We start from the raw sequence: 24850 nt of genomic DNA, 5'->3' as shown, positions 1-24850 counted from the left end.
GGTATTTTGCTACGAACTGAATGACGACATTAACAAACTATCAATATATGATAATATATGAAATAAAATCTAATATTGATACTGTAAATCCGTCATTTGTAAATGATGAATTTAGTTTTAACATCAGACGGCATTGAATCGATTAGTACGTCCTTAAGTTGTCATGTTTTGATTAAACGCTAAAGCTTTATTTCAGAACACACCGAAGAAAAAATATTTTCCAAAATATGCCAAAATTCGAACGTCTTAAATATACGTCTTGAAATCACTTTAAGAAAATGTATGTAAATGACTTTGTAATGCCTTTGTGTGTTTGTTTTATATTATAACTGTTATGCATATTACTAAAGGCAATAAGGCTGTATTCAAATATTTTGACACTGGTATGAAACCTGTGATCACAGAAGAGAAAAATATACTTCTATTCCGTGGTGTAGTTTCGTGAAAATAGCGTATGTTATAACAATATGGCATATACTACATAATGGTTGTTTACTATCTTTGATCATTCAGGTATAGTGAAATCGCGTTATTGCCTTGATATGCAATATTCAGAAATCGGTGGCAAATGAATTGTAAATGATGGACTGTGAGTGTCAGACGTGCTTAATGATGTCAGCGTTATGATCATCGAGATCAATCGAACAAGCTAATTAATGGTGTTCTATGAAGCAGTCACAAAGCAAAGAGATGATATTGGAAATGCTATCATCCTGTAATATTTTTTATATTTTTTCGGCATAGCTGTTTAACGTCACTTTTGACCTTACCTGACCTTTGTAAGTGTCCAATAAAATTCAAATAAAATTTCCCGCGGCTAGACACGAATGCATACACTTCATTTATTCCGTTGGCCGATATGAGCATACCACCAGAACATTGGAAACATGACCGCGTCTTTGTAACACTGTTTTACTGCGAGTTCAATATGAAACAATTTTATCTCTAATGAAAAGGCTTGATAGATATAACAGTTTTACACTCAACTCTTGACATCGATACAGTTTGTGCGTGCACCTTTTATTTTCAGAGGATTGCCAGCGCCAGAGCGTTTGTACCTAAAGGCTATGTTGTCATATTTAGTAATTACTTCCATATTCCTGTCTGTGTACTAGTATATTTAAGTTCATAAAAGTATCGTTTTTCCCTATCCTGATATTCCTTTTGGCCAAACCATTTTAAATTGTTTTCGAAATTGAACATTTAACACGTTAAAGTATAAAATGTTAAACAAGCCGTCGTTCCAGCAGTGGAAGCGTGGCCTCACTTTAATGCATTGCATTCCAACCCGCAAGGTATCAGGGTCAGTTCGCGGCCAGTCAAATAATCGTTATATAATATAGACGCTATCGCGTGAACTATGTGAACTGGAATTTTCTTTAGACCAGAAATATATTAAATGAAGATATTAAGCGATATAATTATGGTACCTACTGTTAATAATCGAATCAAATAGCAATGCCCGACAAACCACTAAGACAGGTTTTTTCGAAGAACGCGCGTATAAATATTTAAAATATGTACGGATACTTCGCGTGTTGCCGGTTGACTCATATGTTTTAATTTCACTCCCATTCTTCTTTTGGTTTTCTGTTTTGTATCTATAGGTTTATGACCAGCAATATGTAATTATGTAAAATAAGCCGCGAAAACTCCGCGTAACATCCCGTACTGCGTGTGATGTAGCTAAGAACTGCACAAAAAAAGACATTCGCTATCTTTGATCTCATTCATTGAACTCTTTACCTTTCACCATCTCCAGCCACAATCAACGCCGTATATCTTTTTAAAGATATTTCTTGTTATTTATTATTCTCAACATAAATGTTCTGAAGATATTTGAACATATGAAGATGAAATATAAAAAAGAATGTACGGTTGCATGTAAACGTAATCGCACTATATGTGTACAACACTTGTATAAATGAAAATTATTTGTTACATCCCAATTGCGTTTTGAATAACCTACTTTCAGAATGGGGGCGTAGAGTATAATGTTGCCCCTGAACGTCCGTCCATCTTAGTAATGCGACTTAAAGGGTAAATTAACACAAAATATTTGCCAGCATATAACTTATTTTTATTGTGTTTCGGTCGTTTTCGACATAACAGGTGTTATGGCCCATTTTGGACAGAAATTGAGATTTTAAGACTAGTGTAGGTGGGACTCTAAAGGTTTTGCTGGATGATTTAAACTCCATAAAACCTATTAAACAGCATGAGAACTTGCGTAACTTTATATTTTTCAGAACTTTTGCAAATAATTAAACAGCAAATTTACATGTGACATGGGTAGTTTGGTAAAATTATATTTCATCATTAGTGGACTTTTCGAAGAAAAAAAAAAGAATGTGCATAGGTGTCTTACGCACACACGTTTAGTATTTCTAATTTTAAGTATATTTTAAAGAAAGGTGAATTTATTTGTTTATAAGATTTAAACACGCATTCTATTGAAATGTTACAGTACTCATACGACCGTTATTCGAATTAATACGTACGTGCATTTTTGCTATGCATATCATCTTGTCATATTCAGAAGGTCGACGTACATCTTCAATTGATGCTTAACTTATATGCCATAAAAATCCCCCCCCCCACCCCCCAAAAAAAATCAACAACAAACAAAACTGAAAACAAGCATGTGAAAATATATCACGTTAATGCGAAACATCGTGTTTTGAGTCATAACCAATTCTTAATCAAGGTTGTCTCTTTACTATTAGGCACACATAACTAAATATTAGTGCCAGCAGCAGGTAATAACAAGACAGTTCGGATTATGAATAATTTAGACTGAAATTACACGGTGATCCGAGATACCGCTAAGAGAAGTTGGTCAATTATTCATTTAATATTTCTAGACAAAGCGCCGAAATTGTGTCACAAATTGTGTCTGTAATGCTTTTATGTATCGCCGAATATGTTAATACCGTTATGTAACAGTAAAAAGATGCAACCGTAAAAAAATGGCCTTTGGCTATATATTATTAATTGTATTCGAAACGTTTATTACAAAATCGAAGCGGTGTAAACGAAAAAAGAATGGTCAAATTTGTATTAATTTTTAACGCAGGTAAACGTAGTCGTTTGTGCAAATAATGATTTAGTTTCTCTATAGTTTATGCACCGATGATAACCAGAGATATGAAATTCGATACATAATATTTTGCAGATAATATGTTGTAAAATTTCGTTAACTTATCCGTCTTTCCATGAAAATTTGTGAAAGTATAGATCCGGTTTTCCTCTATTTGCATACAGTTCATACGCTTATAGGCTTATATTTTAATTTACATGTATAGAATCTGGAGTGTACATTGTGTTTTTTAGAGTATAAAATAGAGTTTGAGAAAGAGTATTATTTAACTGGATTGAGATTGCAAATCGCTAAAAACTGTAAGGAGACAGTTCATCTAGTATTTTTTTACGTGTGACAAGTGATTTTGTCTGTTAACAGTTAAAATGCACGAATGTTTGAAAGGCGACTGACCATGACAAATGACCTGCCATACCCATATAAAATGTTATTTATAATAGTCTTTATTTATACTTCTAGACAACTTAAAAATGTGACAGCGATACACAAGAAAAACAGTGTCTTAGAAAAAGCAACTAAATTCCAATTAGCCTTCAGACAATTAACTCGAAGGCAATTTACATAAGTTCTGGGGATTTTTTTGAAAATATTTCACCCTCAGTAATGATTAAAGATCGTGCTATCGCTGAAATTCTGCTTTTTTTTAAATCATAGGGGATTGGTAACGTTTATATATATGTGGAAGCAGTGCTGATGGACCTCGCAAAAGTATTAGATTGCCGTCTTTTATTTGACCTAACCACTTTCACAATATTTATAATTGTATCAGTCCTGTCATGTTTTAAATATGATTTTTATCTATAAATTTATTTTAATTTTACAAATCAGTGCAATTGTGTTTATTTCAAAAGTCAATGTAAAAAGCTAGTAACTGTAGAACTTATGTTATCCGTTGTTAAACTGTTCGAAGTTTATGAGGTCCTTCCGCGACTGAGACTGAATTATGAGTGGACGCTGTGCGTGTCGCAGCTCTCCTATACAAATAACTCACAATTAAAATTATAGCTGCAATTTCATGCAACTTAATATTCACTGAAATATTGTCAATTTTGGTGATTTCGCCTTTTTGGAGGAGCCGAAGTACCCGCAGGAAACCTCATTTGTCCGGTACGAAGACCATCGACCTAGCTCACATACGCCGTGAACCAGAATTGAACCCGGGTAGCCGTGGAGAAAAGCGCGTGTTATCCGTTCTTAATCTTACCCTGTGTTGATATATCTGCAATGTACGTACCTTTAATTGACTTAAACCAATCAATTAATTTATAATACATTTGTTTTTTCGTTTATATCAAGAAGCTAGCAAAAGCTCGCACATGCGCAGTCTAGAAATCCAAAGTCAGTATTGGTGTTTGTTAAATCGCAATTGAAAGAACTTTTTCTTGTTTTCCAAATGTAAAGTGATGCACATCATGGTTTTCTTTCATGCGTCAACTGATACAATACAATACAAAATCTGAAGTGCTCTTCTTAAGATATTTGAACAAACCAGCCTTTCGCCGGAATTCTGCGCTCTTGTCCTAAAGATATTTGATACTAGCATGAAATACAATAGAAATGAGAGTCGCATCTAATGGCTCACCGAAAGTGTATACATCGTATTCGACATTTATGACTTATGCAACAGTCGTTATGTATGATTACTGTGTGCGTTTTTGTTATATGACTGTACAACACTGGGCTATCAATAACGTTAATACAGACAGGGTTTTGGAGAAAATGCTCTGTATCAGATAATTATTTTTGTTATAGTGTGAATTGCTAATATTGGCCTAGAACGAAAAAGTCGCGATTGAACACGATTTATTTCATTAAAATCTCCATATCATATATGCTGATACTTTCGCAATTATAGTAGAGAAAAGTATAAAGCAAGCTTGCGATGACCTATTGAAAAACTTTTGGAGACACTAAATACTAGAATTCACAACATATTGGACATTGAATAGCATTCAAAATGTGCTATTATTGGAACCCCTACCCTGTTTCAAGAAAGACCTACATATGGTGATACGGTACAGAGCTAAACTTAAGTAACGGGATAAAGGTCATGGGATTGCGATTCAACGCTTAGAAATGATATATACTGAGTATCAACAATTGTTCAAGATTCGTTTATATACTTTACAAACATATCCTCCAACATGTTGAAAATCCTACCTAAGTGTTATCATCAGCTCCAAACTAAAATAGGATACCCACATCACTATATAAAATACCCACATCACAAACCTAATTATGGAGTCTTATTGTACACTTAAGTTTCAAAGAAGAAATCTCATTGATTGTCCAATGGCCTGCATGAAAACAGACTACTAAGCTCTACACTACTACAGACTACAAACTTGTCAAGGGGAAGTTGCCAGCCTTAATATGATCTTCTTCTTACGGATTAAGTGCTGTGCCCTTCTGGAGCATCGTCGCACAATTGTGAATATGTACATGAGTGAAGGGAACATCAGTGCAGTAAAAATCAGGTTAAAATCATTTTGCTCCAGAGTTATACATGTAGCGCAACCATCCTTGTCTGGAAGACCTGAAGTGACGGGGCTGACATAACTCCTTCTGGTAAGCTGTTCCAAAGTTTGATTCCGGAGGGGAAGAAGGAGAACTTGTAGGAGTTTACGCTGGTGAATGGTTGTAAATATCTGTTGGCGTGGCCCCTGGTGTGTACCCCAGTAGGGTTCAGTATGTGATGTGCTCGGATATCTACCAGATTGTTGATGACTCTGTACGTCATGACTGCTTTGGTATATTGGCGGAAGGATGCTATGGTGTCCCAGCTCAGTTGATTCATCATAGCAGTGACGCTTCTGGTATTGCGATAGTCGCCTGTGCAGAACCTGGCTGCAGTCCGTTGGCAGATCTCGAGCTTGATGATTTGTGTGTGGGTCCCATACTGACGACGCATTCTCGAGCTGGGATCAGACCAGTGTCTTGTAGCATGTTGCCTTGATGTTACGTGGGCAGTGAGATAAGTTCCGGCGGAGAAAGACAGCTGTTGAGTTCGCCTACTTTGCTGTTGAGTCGATATGGCTGTTCCAGGAGAGTGTGTTGACGATCGTAACACCCAGGTACTTTTCCTTCTTCGTCTGCTTCAGTGTTTGGCCATGGAAGGCGTGTCTATAACTGTTCGCTTGTTGGTGATGCGAATCATCTCGCACTTGCTTGGGTTGAACATCATTTGCCAGTCCTGCTCCCAGTCTTGGCGCTCCATATCCTATTGTGTCCTCCGTGTCTCCCTTTTTAAATAGCAGTGTGACAAGTGCGCTCTTCCAGTCTTCTGGCACATGGCTCTGGTCGTGATAAGCTTGGAATATTAGGGTGAGCATTGATATTATGGTGCATTGCAATCCTCTGCGGAGCCGATGTCCTCTAAAGTAGGCAGTCATCAGCGAAGATGCGTGCTGTGGATGAGAATCTACCTGGCAAGTCGTTGATGTAGACTAGGATCAGGAGGTAGTCGTTTGTGCAAATAATGATTTAGTTTCGCTATAGTTTATGCACCGATGATAATAAGAGAAATGAAATTCGATACATAATTTTTTGCAGATAATATGTTGTAAAATTTCGTAAACTTATCCGTCTTTCCATGAAAATTTGTGAAAGTATAGATCCGGTTTTCCTCTATTTGCATACAGTTCATACGCTTATAGGCTTATATTTTAATTTACATGTATAGAATCTGGAGTGTACATTGTGTTTTTTAGAGTATAAAATAGAGTTTGAGAAAGAGTATTATTTAACTGGATTGAGATTGCAAATCGCTAAAAACTGTAAGGAGACAGTTCATCTAGTATTTTTTACGTGTGACAAGTGATTTTGTCTGTTAATAGTTAAAATGCACGAATGTTAGAAAGGCGACTGACCATGACAAATGACCTGCCATACCCATATAAAATGTTATTTATAATAGTCTTTATTTATACTTCTAGACAACTTAAAAATGTGACAGCGATACACAAGAAAAACAGTGTCTTAGAAAAAGCAACTAAATTCCAATTAGCCTTCAGACAATTAACTCAAAGGCGATTTACATAAGTTATGGGGAATTTTTTGAAAATATTTCACCCTCAGTAATGATTAACGGTCGTGCTATCGCTGAAATTCTGCTTTTTTTAAATCATAGGGGATTGGTAACGTTTATATATATGTGGAAGCAATGCTGATGGACCTCGCAAAAGTATTAGATTGCCGTCTTTTATTTGACCTAACCACTTTCACAATATTTATAATTGTATCAGTCCTGTCATGTTTTAAATATGATTTTTATCTATAAATTTATTTTAATTTTACAAATCAGTGCAATTGTGTATATTTCAAAAGTCAATGTAAAAAGCTAGTAACTGTAGAACTTATGTTATCCGTTGTTAAACTGTTCGAAGTTTATGAGGTCCTTCCGCGACTGAGACTGAATTATGAGTGGACGCTGTGCGTGTCGCAGCTCTCCTATACAAATAACTCACAATTAAAATAATAGCTGCAATTTCATGCAACTTAATATTCACTGAAGGATTGTCAATTTTGGTGATTTCGCCTTTTTGGGGGAAGCCGAAGTACCCGCAGGAAACCTCATCTGTCCGGACCATCGACCTAGCTCACATACGCCGTGAACCAGAATTGAACCCGGGTAGCCGTGGAGAAAAGCGCGTGTTATCCGTTCTTAATCTTACCCTGTGTTGATATATCTGCAATTTACGTACCTTTAATTGAAATAAACCAATCAATTAATTTATAATACATTTGTTTTTTCGTTTATATCAAGAAGCTAGCAAACGCTCGCACATGCGCAGTCTAGAAATCCAAAGTCAGTATTGGCGTTTGTTAAATCGCAATTGAAAGAACTTTTTTCTTGTTTTCCAAATGTAAAGTGATGCACATCATGGTTTTCTTTCATGCGTCAACTGATACAATACAATTCAAAATCTGAAATGCTCTTCTTATGATATTTGAACAAACCAGCCTTTCGCCGGAATTCTGCGCTCTTGTCCTAAAGATATTTGATACTAGCATGAAATACAATAGAAATGAGAGTCGCATCTAATGGCTCACCGAAAGTGTATACATCGTATTCGACATTTATGACTTATGCAACAGTCGTTATGTATGATTACTGTGTGCGTTTTTGTTATATGACTGTACAACACTGGGCTATCAATACCGTTAATACAGACAGGGTTTTGGAGAAAATGCTCTGTATCAGATAATTATTTTTGTTATAGTGTGAATTGCTAATATTGGCCTAGAACGAAAAAGTCGCGATTGAACACGATTTATTTCATTAAAATCTCCATATCATATATGCTGATACTTTCGCAATTATAGTAGAGAAAAGTATAAAGCAAGCTTGCGATGACCTATTGAAAAACTTTTGGAGACACTTAATACTAGAATTCACAACATAGTGGACATTGATTAGCATTCAAAATGTTCTATTAGTGGAACCCCTACCCTGTTTCAAGAAAGACCTACATATGGTGATACGGCACAGAGCTAAACTTAAGTAACGGGATAAAGGTCATGGGATTGCGATTCAACGCTTAGAAATGATATATACTGAGTATCAACAATTGTTCAAGATTCGTTTATATACTTTACAAACATATCCTCCAACATGTTGAAAATCCTACCTAAGTGTTACCATCAGCTCCAAACTAAAATGGGATACCCACATCACTATATAAAATACCCACATCACAAACCTAATTATGGAGTCTTATTGTACACATTAGTTTCAAAGAAGAAATCTCATTGATTGTCCAATGGCCTGCATGAAAACAGACTACTAAGCTCTACACTACTACAGACTATAAACTTGTCAAGGGGAAGTTGCCAGCATTAATATGATCTTCTTCTTACGGATTAAGTGCTGTGCCCTTCTGGAGCATCGTCGCACAATTGTGAATATGTACATGAGTGAAGGGAACATCAGTGCAGTAAAAACCAGGTTAAAATCATTTTGCTCCAGAGTTATACATGTAGCGCAACCATCCTTGTCTGGAAGACCTGAAGTGACGGAGCTGACATAACTCCTTCTGGTAAGCTGTTCCAAAGATTGATTCCGGAGGGGAAGAAGGAGAACTTGTAGGAGTTTACGCTGGTGAATGGTTGTAAATATCTGTTGGTGTGGCCCCTGGTGTGTACCCCAGTAGGGATCAGTATGTGATGTGCTCGGATATCTACCAGATTGTTGATGACTCTGTACGTCATGACTGCTTTGGTATATTGGCGGAAGGATACTATGGTGTCCCAGCTCAGTTGATTCATCGTAGCAGTGACGCTGCTGGTATTGCGATAGTCGCCTGTGCAGAACCTGGCTGCAGTCCGTTGGCAGATCTCGAGCTTGATGATTTGTGTGTGGGTCCCATACTGACGACGCATTCTCGAGCTGGGATCAGACCAGTGTCTTGTAGCATGTTGCCTTGATGTTACGTGGGCAGTGAGATAAGTTCCGGCGGAGAAAGACAGCTGTTGAGTTCGCCTTCTTTGCTGTTGAGTCGATATGGCTGTTCCAGGAGAGTGTGTTGTCGATCGTAACACCCAGGTACTTTTCCTTCTTCGTCTGCTTCAGTGTTTGGCCATGGAAGGCGTGTCTATAACTGTTCGCTTGTTGGTGAAGCGAATCATCTCGCACTTGCCTGGGTTGAACATCATTTGCCAGTCCTGCTCCCAGTCTTGACGCTCCAGATCCTATTGTGCCCTCCGTGTCTCCCTTTTTAAATAGCAGTGTGACAAGTGCGCTCTTCCAGTCTTCTGGCACCTGGCTCTGGTCGTGATAAGCTTGGAATATTAGGGTGAGCATTGATGTTATGGTGCATTGCAATCCTCTGCGGAGCCGATGTCCTCTATAGTAGGCAGTCATCAGCGAAGATGCGTGCTGTGGATGAGAATCTACCTGGCAAGTCGTTGATGTAGACTAGGATCAGGAGGGGTCCTAGGACTGTGCCTTGTGGGACGCCTTGTCACTTGTGCTGGGGAAGATTTTTTTACCGGTGAGTACCACCTGTTGCTGTCGATGTACGAAGAAACTTTCGATCCATCCCAGAGTCTTGCCCCTGATCCCGTAGTGTTGGAGCTTGGCTGATAGACGTCGATGAGGGACCTTGTCAAAAGCCTTGGAGAAATCAATCCGTATTGTGTATATTTGTTGTTTGTTGATCAGGCCTGCTGCAAGCTCCTGGACAGTGGTGATGAGTTGCGACTCGCAGGATCTCTTCTTCCGGAAGCCATGCTGTTGATCGGTGAGGAGATTGTTGACGTCGAGGAAACTCTTCACGTGGCTATGGATAATGTGTTCCATAATCTTGCAGAAAATTGATGTCAGCGAGACTGGTCGATAATTAGACGGGTTACTCGTGTCTCCCTTCTTAAATAGCAGTGTGACAAGTGCGCTCTTCCAGTCTTCTGGCACCTGGCTCTGGTCGTAAGAAGCTATGAAGATTAGGGTGAGCATTGGTGTTATGGCTGAGGCCACTTCCTTCAAAACTCTAGAGAAGATCTGATCAGGACCTGTAGCATCGTGTGGGTTGAGATTCTCAAGGAGTTTCTTCACGCCCTTCTCGTGGATATGCAGTGGAGGTGCTGCTTCTTGGTGACTTGGGCCCATGTTAGGAAGGTTCGTAACATCTTCTTCAGTAAATACGGAGGAGAGCTGGCTGTTGAGAATCTCGGCTTTGGCGCTTGGGTCGGAATGGCTGGTACCATCTTTCTTAAGGGGTGCTACCCCGAGCTGTCGCTTTTCGTGCACTTCACGTATGAGTAGAGCTTCTTAATATAAAATATTTAAGCCAGAAAGAGTTAAACCTAACGTTAAACCTAAAACTGTTTGTGACTTACTATCCTCAAACATTCTAATCAACCAAATGCCCAACGGCATATTGTGCTTTTGAATTTAAACGTGAAGAACTGAGCAAAATAAAAAGTATACTTCTTTTCCTTAACCTTTATTAAGACTGGAATAATTTAGGGATTGTGTTATATGCGCGGCTACCGTGAAAGGATTTATAACTGCGCTGAAAAATTCACCTTTATATAAAAAAAAACACGCTTTCGTTGCGTCATATTCCCTACAAGGCCCTGCAATATACTAATTAAGATCAATATTTAAGGAACATCAGCGGACTAGAGCTAACAGGCTTTCCGGCCAGCGCACTGGTTGGTACACTCGCTTCTCACCTAGCCGACCCGATTTCATTGTCCGTGCCCGTGCTCCGCGTACTCCCGCCCCCCCCCCCCCCCCTAACACATGACCACATCAAAATTGAAAATCTTTCAGTAACAATGAAATAGTTGGAAATTGCGGCAACAATTCACAATTCGCCCCTTCTTTCGTGAGTCCAGTCAGTTTATTAGATAGCAGTACTGGGCACACTCCGGGTCCGCACATAATGTAGCATCTGGCTCGTAAAAACCTCAACAACCTCGAAATATACTTCGGGTCATACGCGGGTTTTGATCGTACCGCCCGGCAAAGGGACCATTTCCGCTATTCACTTATACAGAATTCGCATCCGGTTAGAATAGAACATGCGAATGCTAACAAAAACAATGTTTACCCAATCGTGTCTGAAGATCATACCAGCGATTTAAGAAATAAATAAATTACTGGTTTCGAACGCTTAAAGTATTGCAAGGATAGTGTGGCCTGTAAGTTGGTCACTTTAATGTTTTACTTGTTTTGGCTAACATGATGTTTATTCGTACCAAACTTAAAATTCGGATGCAATAACACACATAGTTACAGATACTCGCTTCTTTGACATTTGAAACCTCTGCCCGTTTAGAACTGCGGATTTGTCCACAATTAAGAAAAATAAAGAAGTTCATTGTCCTATTTCATTTAAGTATGAACTCTGCTGCCAGACAGGACAAGATGTCTGAAGTTTCCAACAGAATCCTCACTTCCTTGGTTTAAATGTTCTTGTAGACTGAGCGGGGTCTTCTCTCCTGGTTTTTGGCCACTGCCTGATTCTTTCCAATGGTGTAAGTGCCATCTGATGACACAATTTTTGATGGCACTTCCACTTTTGATGTTGCATTAAGGAATTTCATCTGGTAAGTCCTTTTTTCACTATCACTTTTGGAGCGCCACACCCCCTCAACTAACCTAAACCTAGCATATTGGGCACTAAGAGAATAATTGTGCCTCTACCATACAACGCACGTTTGACATGTACATGTTGAACCCTTACAGTGAGTGTCATATAAGTGTTGGACTAGTTCATCAGTCTTTTTCGGCCTCCAGTCTGTTGCCACTTTCAGTCGATTGTTCATTGACTCGGTGTTGTTATTTGTCCACAATCCATCCTGGTCATTGACACTATAATCCGCGATTTTGCTTTTCACATAACTTTCATAATATGCTAGGAAGTCTTCATGGCCCTTCTCCCTTAATGACTCTTTTAGCTTTTCATTTCTTTCTTCAAACATCGCACTTGTATCTGAGCATGCTACACCATTTAGGCCAAATATTTCTTTCACAATTTCATTTCTTTTATCTCATCTTTGGGAAATTTTTGGGTCATTTGCTTTACAAGGTTATCTTTTATGTGCTAAGTGCACTGCAGTCTGCGCTTAGCCTCAGGAAAGACAGAGTCTATTGCATTTTGTCATAGCCTTCTCATCATCCGTCCCAATTAATATTTAAATGCTTTGCAGGTCAAGATCTAATATTCCACAAAGATACCAAAAGAAGCAGTAATACGTTTCAGTGCTTTCCACAGGATTTTTGTCAGGCGCCCCGGGGCTGATAGGGGTGGTTCTTGAGGGGTGTCCCCTCCCGACGTTGAATTTTTTAAAATTTAACGTGTCAATTAACGCTCTGTGGTGCGTTTTAACTCAAAGAAAAACAGCGTCGAAAGACGTCATTTGGTGCGCTTTGACTCTTCAAAAAAATCCCCCTGTCATTTAAAAATATATATACCTTTTTATATTGTGTAATTGTTTTAAAACTTTCCCGTACTGACAGTAAAATCCTGACTTGAACGATTCTCCAATACATCCGTTTCAACCCAACTCTATTACTGCATACTTACTACTATTCAAGTTTCTATTTATTATCCGCTAATCCTGTTTATTCCGTTTTTATAAATCACTTTCTGGTAAATATTAACGATAAAAGCTCTCAATTATTTCTTTTGAACAAACCTTGCCATTTTTCTATAGTATCAAATAAATTTTAAGTGACTATTTATAGATTTGATGAAATATTTCCTCTGAACATGTGTCAAACCTCTGACGTTTTGTGTGCTTGTTAAAACAATGCACGCGACGTTGTACATGCTGCATAATTTCCGCGCTCTTTTTAATTGAGAAAAAGATTCGACACAAAATAAATTTGCACTACTAATTTGAAGCAAGAATATTTTAACGTTGCGGTAACATTTACATTCGGAAGTGTGTTTCGAATTAAAAACACGTTAACGTTGACATACGGGAAAGGGTTCGGATGACAAATTTAATTATTCCCATTTGAGATTTTAATAAATATTAACAGTTGCGTTATGAATTTAACGATAATTTGTTTAAACACTTAAGTCGAATAAATGTTTTGACGGAATTATGCATGAAATTCACGAGGATTACGGCCGGTTGCCATCATCAGTCTTCTAAGTATCGATTATCGGACGAAAAATTTACTAGTGTGCGTAATTAATTCAACGAAAATTTGTTAACGCATTACGTGTCGAATAAATGCCAGAAAAACGTTATAAATGGACATGATGAAATATACATATACTGGAATTAAATTGTTATCGCATAATTGTAACCGGGAGTTATTTTCACAACTTACTCGCTATAAGTAATTATGTCTTTACCTCTTTCAGTTAATTTCTTGTATTAATTACAAGAGTCATAGGTAACACTTGTTTACAGTATAAAGGTGTGGTGATGATGCCCGAAACCGTCTTTAATGTACATTTTTATTACGTAAATGGTACAAATTCTTGCTAATCAAGCTGCGATAAACTTTTACATCGTGTCCGACGTCAATAAAAAATAATGGTCGATAGTTAACCCCGCCCTCATAAGCGTAACTGATTGGACGATGAACATCACAGTTTGACAACTGGAAAGTTACTTGATACATCCTTGTCAGCATTTAAATGACTGTGCAATGTGGCTAGAATAATCTATACGGGCGTCATGCTATTCTCTTATCAGTGGATTATCCATTACCCCATGTGGTGTTTATGGCGATTACTTGTGAAAGTAGGTACCGTGTGCTCTTTTAAAACAGGGAATATTGATACACTGATAGAGAAACCTTTGTTGTTTTTTTTACAATCTCCACTTTCTTTCACTGAAAAACACACAGGTCGGAAAATTTCAAGCGCCCCGGGAACTCTGATTTCGAAATTCAAGCGCCCCGGCAAGGGGCGCTTAAATGGCCTGGGGAAAACCCTGCGTTTTAGTCTTGCCCTCCCACTGTAATATCATTGGTCCTAGCATTTTAGGGGGCTCACCAGTTACTTTGCGAACAACTTTAACACTTTGTACACTAATAATGTCACAGCATCGCCCAAGAAGAAAAGTCCTGTCGATACCCACAACACCTTCATTAGATCAGCTTATTGTTCCTCAATACAACCAAAATGAGTGGCTGTTCAATGTCTCTAGAATGAATGATTTCACTAACAAATGGATGGCCATTCAGTTCTCTTATTACATTTAAAATGTTATCTGCTGCATTCTTTGCTTTCAAATATTGGCATTGTTTTATCACATGTCTTTGGGGAATGCTGAATAATCTAATTTAGTCACTTTATTGAATACTTCAACTGGTTTTTCATATTTCACTGATAAATAAGTAATTCTTTGATACAGTGTATTGTTTCTGGATGTGTCCTTATCATGTTTTACTATTAGCATTAATATTAGAATTACCATGACTGTGTTTTCACTTGGATGTCATTTTCTCCCTGGTACTCTATTATAGCAGGGTTTTTTTTGGCCCGATTTTATAGCCGAAATTCGGCTATGTTCCCAATCCCAAAAAGTATACTTTTTTCCCAAAATGTGGCAAAAAATTCCCAATTGCCAAAAAAAAAAAAAAATTTTTTTTTTTTTTTATATATTTTTAGAAAGAAGTCTTATGTGTATTTTATCTCAATTTTAATTCAATTACATCTAACAAAGTATTATATGATTTTTTTCTTATAATTTGAATGATTATAAAGAGTTAAATCAAATTTAGTATTTCCCTAATCAGTGGACTTTTCGTGTGGAAAAAAAGGCTACTGAATTTATTTTCCCAATTTCATGAAAATGCCGATAAAATTCCCAATTCCAAAGCCATGGGCTATCTTCCCAAAAAGTGGAAAAAAAAACCTGTATAGACACATACTGCCTTGCCTGAAGTGATTCTGGCAAATTTTCTAACCAACTTACTCTTTTCTCATATTCTTCATTTCCTTTCAAGACAATATAATACCTATGTATTGTCACTACATTGTTCAAATCTGGTTGAGGTTGCATAGGTGTTTTACAATTTTCCCCTTAACTTTATTTTCTACACTAACTACATCATCTTACAATTTGGGAAATTCCTCTATCAATATTGGGAAAAAATGACCTACAGCTGGAGCATTCCATAAATTAAGTTCAAAAGGTCATCAACTGGAATGAACTTTCCGTTAGGCAGAGTCTTAAAAGGTCCATTGTGCAAATCATGCTTCCGTACTGTATGTATGTATGTTTATTCGTATTTGTATGCAATACACTGATCAATACGCGTGTCACCAATCAGAGTCATAAAATATTGTGATGGTATGATTGCATTTCTTTTCTTTTTTTTTAAGAAAAAGAATAATATATGTTTATTTTTTAACACCAATCACCTGGCATACATGCAGCATGTTTTTCTTTACCCATAGCTCTTGGCTGTTTTAAATTGGATGCCTTATTAAATAAACACCATTGGTGAAAAGACCTTATGGTCGACAGAAAAAGGTGTCATCAAGTTGTTATCTTTAAAATTTGAATTTGTTTTTAGATATTTAAAGATAAAGAAATGTTTAGAACTTGAAAAACATATAGCTGATCTGTACAGATTTGCTCTGATATAAGCAGGACTCAGCCTACATTCATATTTGAGGGAGAAGTTACTTCTCCTTCCGCTGTAATTTGCTAGTTTTTGTTAAAATTTAGGGCTATTAATGGAAACAAGTATATTTTGTTTCCAAATGGGACTTAAATTTTCCCAATTGAAGTTTAAAAAATATATAAATAAAGTAAATCTCAACATTTAGTTCATCTTCCATTAGTTGAACCTTAGTAAACATCAGATTTAATATTGAAAACACTTTTATTCCAAATTTGTAAGTATTTGTCAGCAAAAAAACAACAAGACTTAGTCATTTAGTTCCCTATTTTAGTCAAAACAAAGAGAATTTTCCCAAAACCAAAGGGACCTGGGCTGGCGCCATTTCCAAAATGGTAAAAACACACACTGAAAAGCCTCATGCCCTGCAGGGCTACCAGCTGGCAAAGAGTGCTGATTGACCAAAAAACTTGTCAGGCAACCGTTTTTGAAATCATGTTCGTCTTGATCAAACTTTAAGTCACCAATGTAAGTTGGGTTGCTGTATTTTACACCAGAGGCCAATTAGTGACTTATTTTTAATTAAAACACTACATGTAAGGTCAGGCCTATACTTACAGTGCAAGTATTATAGTTCTCAGATTAATTCTGGATTTTGTTTGTGATTGCCTATAGAAGTGGCCATCCCCCTCAGCATTGTCTTTTTTTCCTTAATACTAATGTGGCTTTTTTCCCAAAAAACACACTCAAATTGAGGGGCAAAATGACAAGAAAGGGAACAGAATCTGACTTAGGGTGTAATAAAATACATGTGTACATAAATATACTGGCAAAGTATCATGGACTTTTATATTTATGCCCCCCTTCGAAGAAGAGGGGGTATATTGTTTTGCTCATGTCAGTAGGTCGGTCCGTCCGTCCACCAGATGGTTTCCGAATGATAACTCAAGAACGCTTAGGCCTAGGATCATGAAACTTCATAGGTACATTGATCATGACTGGAAGATGACCCCTATTGATTTTGAGGTCACTAGGTCAAAGGTCAAGGTTACAGTGACTCGAAATAGTAAAATGGTTTCTGGACGATAACTCAAGAACGCTTACGCCTAGGATCATGAAACTTCATAGGTACATTGATCATGACTCGCAGATTACCCCTATTGATTTTCAGGTCACTAGGTCAAAGGTCAAGGCCACAGTGACTCGAAATAGTAAAATGGTTTCCAGATGATAACTCAAGAATTCTTACGCCTAGGATCATGAAACTTCATACTAGGTACATTGATCATGACTGGCAGATGACCCCTATTGATTTTCAGGTCACTAGGTCAAAGGTCAAGGTCACAGTGACTCGTTTACTATATAGCCTTGCATCATGCAGAGATTAGTGTACAAGTAGTACTGCTTTGTACGTTGTTAAATATTATATGTTAAAGAATAAAAGAAACATTAAATGGTTGAATTTGGTCAGCTGTATCGGGAGGAGGAGGCTGAATATGTCCCGAAATTAGTGAGTGAAAACCAAGATTTGGTCAGGGAAAAGTCAGTGAAAAGTCATTGAATTTTATTTCATCAGGTTGGTGGCAACCCTGATAAACTACATAGCAACTTCATATTTGGCTAACTGGGGGCATTGTGTTTCTCAAAGAAATCTTGTTAAGTCATGTATTTGTCATTTCAGCTTGACTGACAGCTAAAGAAATGCAAGAGATGAATGGCAACTTGAAACTGAGCTAGCACAAGAATGTCTCGTGTGACGCAGGAGGGCAAAAGCTATCACAATGAAATTTTAAAACCAAGGAAAATAGTAAATCAAAATGTTGTTTATAGGTTGTACCACAGAGAAACTCACATTGGTGCACCAGGGACCCACTTTCATAAAGCCAGAATATTTCACACCAATGTTTTTCCAAATTTCACTGTTGTGAATGTTGAGAAACCACCGTGTTTTCTGAGGAAGTTTTCCCCTGATGGAAGATTTTTCATCGCCTTTTCAGCGGACCAGACTTCTATCGAGATTTACAGCTTCGAAGGTTCGGCTGCTGCAGAGACTCTGATGAGGAATGTGAAAGGTGACATTGCTGCCTCAAGCTCAGATACAGAGTCTAATGAGATCAAAGCAAAGTTGTTTGAAAAGTTCTTCAAACTGAGGTGCACATCACTTGTTGCTACAAATGGTGGCCACCTAAATCGTGAGTGCAGCCTTTTCACAGATGATGGCAAATTTGTGATAGTTGGATCGGCGCAATACGTCCCCGAGGAGCCTCATCCCCTGTTTTTCGATACGCACAGAAATAACGAAGCAGTGAATGCCACACCTCGGTCACCTCTGGAAGATTACTGCCTCCATATTGTGGAACTAGAAAGTGGGCACCTGTGTGATTTTAGGAGTTTCAAGTATGATAAAATATTTTTGTCCCACAACCAGGGCCTATACTTGTATAAAAATACTCTGGCTGTATTATCTGTGCTACAGCAGACAATTCACATATTTCACGTGACTCCAACCGGGGAGTTTATAGACGTTCGAAGTATAGGCAGATTCTGCTACGAGGATGATGGCTTGTATTTTGATGTCTTTCAAGAATCCATGGGTATGACAGCAGTACTGCATATTTTATAGTTATCACAGCATATTATTTTTTTCCAAATCGGAAAAAGTACCAGTGCCAGCGCATAATTATGGGAAAAGTTAGGGCAAAAAACCCTGAAATTGGAAAAATTCATTGTGAATTCTTCAAATTGGGAAATTGTTGTATTTGATTTTTGCTAAGAAATGCATGTACTTTACAATTGATTATTAAGTGTTGCTTAGTTGTCAATATTATATTTACTTAGGTTCAAGCCATAGAATTGACTGCATAGGGAAATTAACTTAATGTATTTATTTACCAAAACAATACTTTATTATTTCTCTAACCATATTTATTTTTTTGGAAGGCTATTTGGAATTTTGTATTTTCTTTCATTGGGAAAGTGCCGTTTTCTGGTATTTTATGTTAATTGTATTTCATAATTGTAGTATTCCTGTAAGGAGGGGATATTTTGGGGTCACTCTTGTCACTTTGTCTGCATAGAATGTTTGTGGAGCCATTAAGTTTTAACTTCAAATATGTCAGCTACATGAGGTGCAGATGTGTGTGTAAGACCCTTTTCATCTCCAGTGACCCAAACATTTCTAAGTTATTTGCTGTTGAACAAAAACAAGTCTGCAAAACTGGTGTGCGAGATGTAGATTTGTCTCAATTTTGTAATATTGGGTAAGGTTGTTCATGTTAATAAATTTGCTGTTAGAATTTTAAGTTAAAAAGAACTTGTAATACATTTTGAAGATTTTACTATTAATTGGACTTGAATCTGCATAGTGTTAATTTATATTAACCCTTTCAGTGCTGGAACCGAATTTTGAAGGCCTTTGCAAACAGTTTGGATCCAGACTGTTTGCTATTCTGATAGTATTCTTTGAAAAAAATGGAAGAAAATGCTACTTTAAGAAATTCAGCAGACAACATTTTAGCAGACGACAAATTTCCCATTATGCAAAGGGTTAAATATAATAGAATATGAAAATGATTTTGGATGAAAGTTTTATAAGTCTATGATATGTGTTGATGTTCTACTTGTAAGGTCGCAGTTCTCAGTCACAGTACATGGAGAAGACCATGAACTCTCTAAAACAGCGCTTGCTCGTGTTCCTGTTCATGAAGGCCAAACAAAGCGGCTCTGCCTATGAGCTGCGCAGGTTCTACCAATACTTCGAGCAATTCGCTGCGCTAAAAATGTGGAAAATGCAGCTTTTAGATGAGGCACATTTACTGATAAAGTACGCCAGTGAAGACGTAGTTACTCTGAAAATCACTGACCCTAACTCCCAGCCTTCGTTCTTTGTGGTATACAACATGGTGGAGACGGAAGTGGTATCGGTGCATGAGAACACTAGTGATGACTTGTTGATGCTGTTTGAGAACTTCTGTGACATGTTCCGCAATGCCACTCTGCACACTGAGGCCCAGTTCACGTGTTCGTCCTCCAGTAATCTGTACGCACGGCAGATACAGCAGAGGTTCAAGCAGACCATTATTAATGCAAAGTTTGGTGGAAATACTGGTGGGTTACTACAGCTTGATTGGTCATTGTCGGCTCGAATACTTCTTAAATGACCCTGGGCATTCTTAAGTATACTAAAATGTACCTAGGATACGGTAAATATACTTAAATGTACCCGGCCAATTGTAATGCTAAATTGGTCGTTGTCAGCTATTATTTGTCAAAATTATTATGGTCATATTTATGTCAATAAACCACCAATGACCAATAGAGCCTTACAACATGTATTAAACTTGGGGCAACTATTTATATAAAGGTGTTTAGTGCATTTACAGATTTCTTCTTTTAAAACCTTGTTTACCTTGCTTTTTAAACGTATGAAAATGTCTTGTATTTGAAAACATTTTACATATTTCCTGGAATCTATAGAAAATGTTAGATTCTTGTTTAAGATTTTAAAAGTAAGTAACAGCTTTCTCCATTAGTGTTAAGAAAGACACAAACTAAAGTTCCATTGTTAATACTTTTGAGACTCATAGATGTATATGTAATTAAGAAATACCGAAATTTAGGCACTGAAGTGTCATATTGAATCGTTTCTTCTGCAAGACTACACAGTTTGTATTGGAAGCTTACCTTTGAAATAACAATTTCTATGCACATCCACTACCCAATGGCATAGAATTAAGCCTCTGTCTGGGAATTGAGATTAACTCATGTGCTTAAAGTGTCGCCCAGATAAGCCTGTTTGGGCAAAGCAGTCTTATCAGGTACAACACTTTCCGCCTAGACTGGATTTTTTTGTTCAAAGAGATTTTCTTCTAATTCCATAAAAGTATAAAGTGTTGTCCCTGATTAACCTGTGCAGACAGCACCGGCTAATCTGGGATGACCTTTAATGCAGATTCATTAAGCCAAGTTTCCCAGAGAACCAGACTCTATACATTACACTGTATTTGCCCCCCTCCCCAGAGGCTGTAAAGCGGTTGTTGGCCCAGCTGCCTATCAGTGCCCAGTCCTACAGTAGCAGCCCCTATCTGGACCTGGCCCTCTTCAGCTACGATGATAAGTGGGTCTCGGTCATGGAGAGACCCAAACCCTGCGGAGACCACCCCATCAGGTCTGTACATAGGGAGGTGGATTTCTGCATACCACATAGTAGATAGCAGATGTTTGGATCATATGGGTTATATTTTCATTACGGTATATTTTTTTCTCCACGTTTTTCTGACAACAAATGTCAAGTTTCCAAATTGATTGATCGATTGATTTAATATGTTTAAATTGATTGATAAAATTATTTATTTGTAAATCACACATTCAAAATACTGCATGATTGAATGTTATTAACTGTCACACATTATGATCAGTGATAGAATATGCTCATTTGTTAGTGAATTAATTATTATCTTGCCAAAAAGCATTGTTTATATTAGTAAGTTCTTTTTAGTATAATGAAATAGAACCTGCATTCTTTGAGGGAATTTGTTAAACCTGAGTTGGACAAAAGTATTTTCTCTCTGAGGACTTTCGCTCTCTTCAAAAGCAATTTTTAGCTCGACTATTATTTATGAAATATATATAGTGGAGCTATCCTACTCCCCCCGGCGTGATCGTTAGCGTGCAAATGTTAAAGTTTGGTACCACCTCAAATATTTCCTTTGACATATTGCTTTTATATTTTGCGTACTTCTTAACCAACATGATCCCAATCTTTAAATAAGAGCAGACAACTGTATCAAGCATTTTGACAGAATTATGGCCCCTTTTATACTTAGATAATTGAACATTTGGTTAAGTTTTGTGTTTTGGTCCATTTTACTCCTAAAGTATCATAGCTATTGCTTTCAGACTTGGAAAACTCGCTAACTATCGTAAGGGGACTGTACAGGGCAAGTTGCATAGCTCTGGTTGGCTTTTTAACTGAATTATGGCCCTTTTTATGCTCCCCACAAATTTTTGGGAATAGCATATAGTCGAAGCTTCGTCTGTCCGTGCATCCGTCCGTTCACAATTTTTGTCCGTGCTATTTCTCAGCAATTAATGACCGGAATTCAATTAAACTTTATGGGAAGCTTCACTACCAAGAGGAGATGTACATATTATCAGCCGGTTCTGGTCGGATGATTTTTCACAGAGTTATGGCCCTTTGAAATTTTCCATTAACTGTACATATAGTGCATTTCTTGTCCCCCAACTACTAACTGGAATTCAATGAAGCTTTATGGGAAGTTTAACTACCTTGAGGAGATGCGCATGTTATTTGTGGGTTCTGGTTAGATGATTAATTTAGTGAGTTACGTTATTTAGACAGTTATGGCCCTTTGAAATTTTTAAGTTGCTAAACCATCCATCGTATTATTTTGTCCAAAGTTATGCCCTCAAGACGTTTCCTTTTATCTGAATATATAGTGCAATATTGTGACAAAAACAAACTTTGGGGAGCATCACCGGTCTCTGACGGTTTCTTGTTTGTCTTAGTAACTTTGAATATTTTGTTAAATTTTGTGTTTAGATCCACTTTACTTCTAAAGTATCAAGGCTATTGCTTTCAAACTTCAAGTACTTTCTTTCTATCATGATGGTACTGTACCTGGCAAGTTGAATTTGACCTTGACCTTTGAATGACCTTGGCTCTCAAGGTCAAATTAATAAAATTTGCTTAAATTGCCATAACTTCTTTATCTTCTTTATTTATGATTACATTTGATTCATATTGTGACAAAACAACACTTACCTGACATACCAATATGCACTCCACTCAAACCATCCCCCACCCCCACCCCAGAACCCCCCCCCCCCCCCCCCCCGAAAGAAAATATATAAAAAAAAAATCTTATTTTTGAAAGATCATCTATTTAATGACCACACACCCACATTATACCCCCTCCCCTCCCCCCCCCCCCCCCCTCCCCCCTCCATGACGGCTTACGTTATACTGTCAAGCACTCGAATAGTCGAGCGCGCTGTCCTCTGACAGCTCTTGTATAAAGGCCTACTCATTACAATGATGCTATTACAAAAATAAAAACAATTGAGAACTACATAGTAAATGAAAGAAACAAACACTGCTATCTTTCTAGGTTCTATGCGCGGGATTCAGCCTTGTTGAAGTTCAAGATCTACGCAGGCGTCACAGGCAAGAATCCCCCACCAACAGCCCGGCGTCTCGTGGCCTTCACCTTCCATCCTAGCGAGCCCTTTGCCATCAGTGTGCAGAGGACCAACTCTGAATATGTGGTCAACTTTCACATTAGACATGTTCATGTGCCAAAATAATCACCTTCTTTCTAGAGTTTAATGTAGAGAAAAGATCTGTGAATAGATGTCTGTGCAGTGCCACAGAATGCAGTAATAGTCACACTAGTATTGTTAATAAATATAATTATCATCAATATCTGTTTAATGTCTTTTTTTCTTGTATGGACTTTTTTATTATGTGAGATGACTTGTTTTTGGTTTAAACCTATTTGTTAATCTTTATTGCTTTTTTAGCATAAGGCTAATGGAAAAGCGCTTGAGTAAATTTCAAGAACACTCAAGATGAAAATTGAATGTAGCCTCCCTGTTGCTAGGCAGACAACACATCTACTACAAGACTGCAACCTTAAAGTCTTGATACTGTAGGTAAAACAATCCTTATTATGATTTCATTTCGCTTCATCACTAAATATTTAAGATCTCTTGTAAATTGATAATGCAATCAAGTTGTTATAAAATAATAAATTTTAGTGGAAACTTAAAACCTTTTGATGTACAAATGTAGAGATGTATATAAATTGGTTTGTTTGATATAAATGTCTAAAGTCAAACGTCGCATGTATCTAATTAATTTGAAATGTATTCTTTACTGTCCAGAATTATGTAATGGAAGAGTTAACAAATAATGCACATCTAGTCAATCGTTTTGCATGACCTTTTTATTTGTTACCTTGCTGACTACTTCAATGAGTGTTCTATTGGTTTGACACTTATTGTGTTATTTTTGTTGTGAGTATATTATGTGTTACTTCATTTGCGTGCCTATTGGAAGGAGGCTCATGAAGGTTGCTACATTGTATTGTATGCCATATAACGTGTTTCATAGGCGTCATTAAATAAATGCTGCATATGTTATGACACAATTTTGCTTATTCATGAGATAGTATTACACTTATAAGGACTGTGTGTTTATTGCGTAATACAAAGTAAAAGAAATTTTTTATCAACGCCATCTGTTTTGGCACTTAATGTTTGTTTAATTTGGGGTAACTGTAACATATTTTCGTTGATTATGCAACAAGTGCGATTGTACGATCGATCCACAACACCATGTTAAGGAGCTAAGCAAAAGCATTGCAGCATTCACAACCGGTACACGTGCGAAAACTGTGACCTTGACTTTGAGGCGACATTATTTTTGTTCGCAACATGTCTTTTTGGTAATGATCATTTGCTAGTATTGATTTTTGAGATCCTACCATGCATATGTACAAAGTTTTTATTCATATAAAGCAGGTGTTAAAATTTCAAGGGTCCACTCTGACCTTGACCTTAAAGTGAGTGACACGGTTTTTGCCTACAACAGGTTGGCTTGATATCATGATCATTTGTTCCAATTTATTTCGAAATCGCACAAAACACGACAAAAGTACGAAATAGATATATGGAATATGCAAAAA

At 37.3% G+C, this 24850-nt stretch overlaps 1 protein-coding gene across 4 annotated transcripts; it reads left to right on the top strand.

Moving 5' to 3' along the window:
* The first annotated feature begins 11577 nt into the window (after positions 1-11577).
* LOC127851082 (DET1 homolog) lies at positions 11578-24305 on the top strand. 4 transcript variants are annotated; one of them, XM_052384559.1, is made up of 6 exons: positions 11583-11746; positions 11945-12154; positions 17824-18736; positions 19770-20249; positions 21162-21309; positions 23273-24305. In XM_052384559.1, exons 3-6 carry the CDS (start codon positions 17887-17889, stop codon positions 23466-23468), a joined length of 1674 nt encoding a protein of 557 aa, XP_052240519.1. In that variant the 5' UTR covers positions 11583-11746; positions 11945-12154; positions 17824-17886; the 3' UTR covers positions 23469-24305. The 4 variants fall into 4 exon arrangements, with proteins under 4 accessions (XP_052240518.1, XP_052240519.1, XP_052240520.1 ...); XM_052384560.1 differs by having other exon boundaries at positions 11584-11746; positions 12027-12154; XM_052384558.1 differs by lacking the exon at positions 11945-12154 and having other exon boundaries at positions 11578-11746.
* The last annotated feature ends 545 nt before the right edge of the window (positions 24306-24850 follow it).

This window comes from Dreissena polymorpha, chromosome 11 (genome assembly GCF_020536995.1).
Source record: "Dreissena polymorpha isolate Duluth1 chromosome 11, UMN_Dpol_1.0, whole genome shotgun sequence".
NCBI lineage: Eukaryota > Metazoa > Mollusca > Bivalvia > Myida > Dreissenidae > Dreissena > Dreissena polymorpha.
This window is presented reverse-complemented; position numbering and strand designations above follow the sequence as displayed.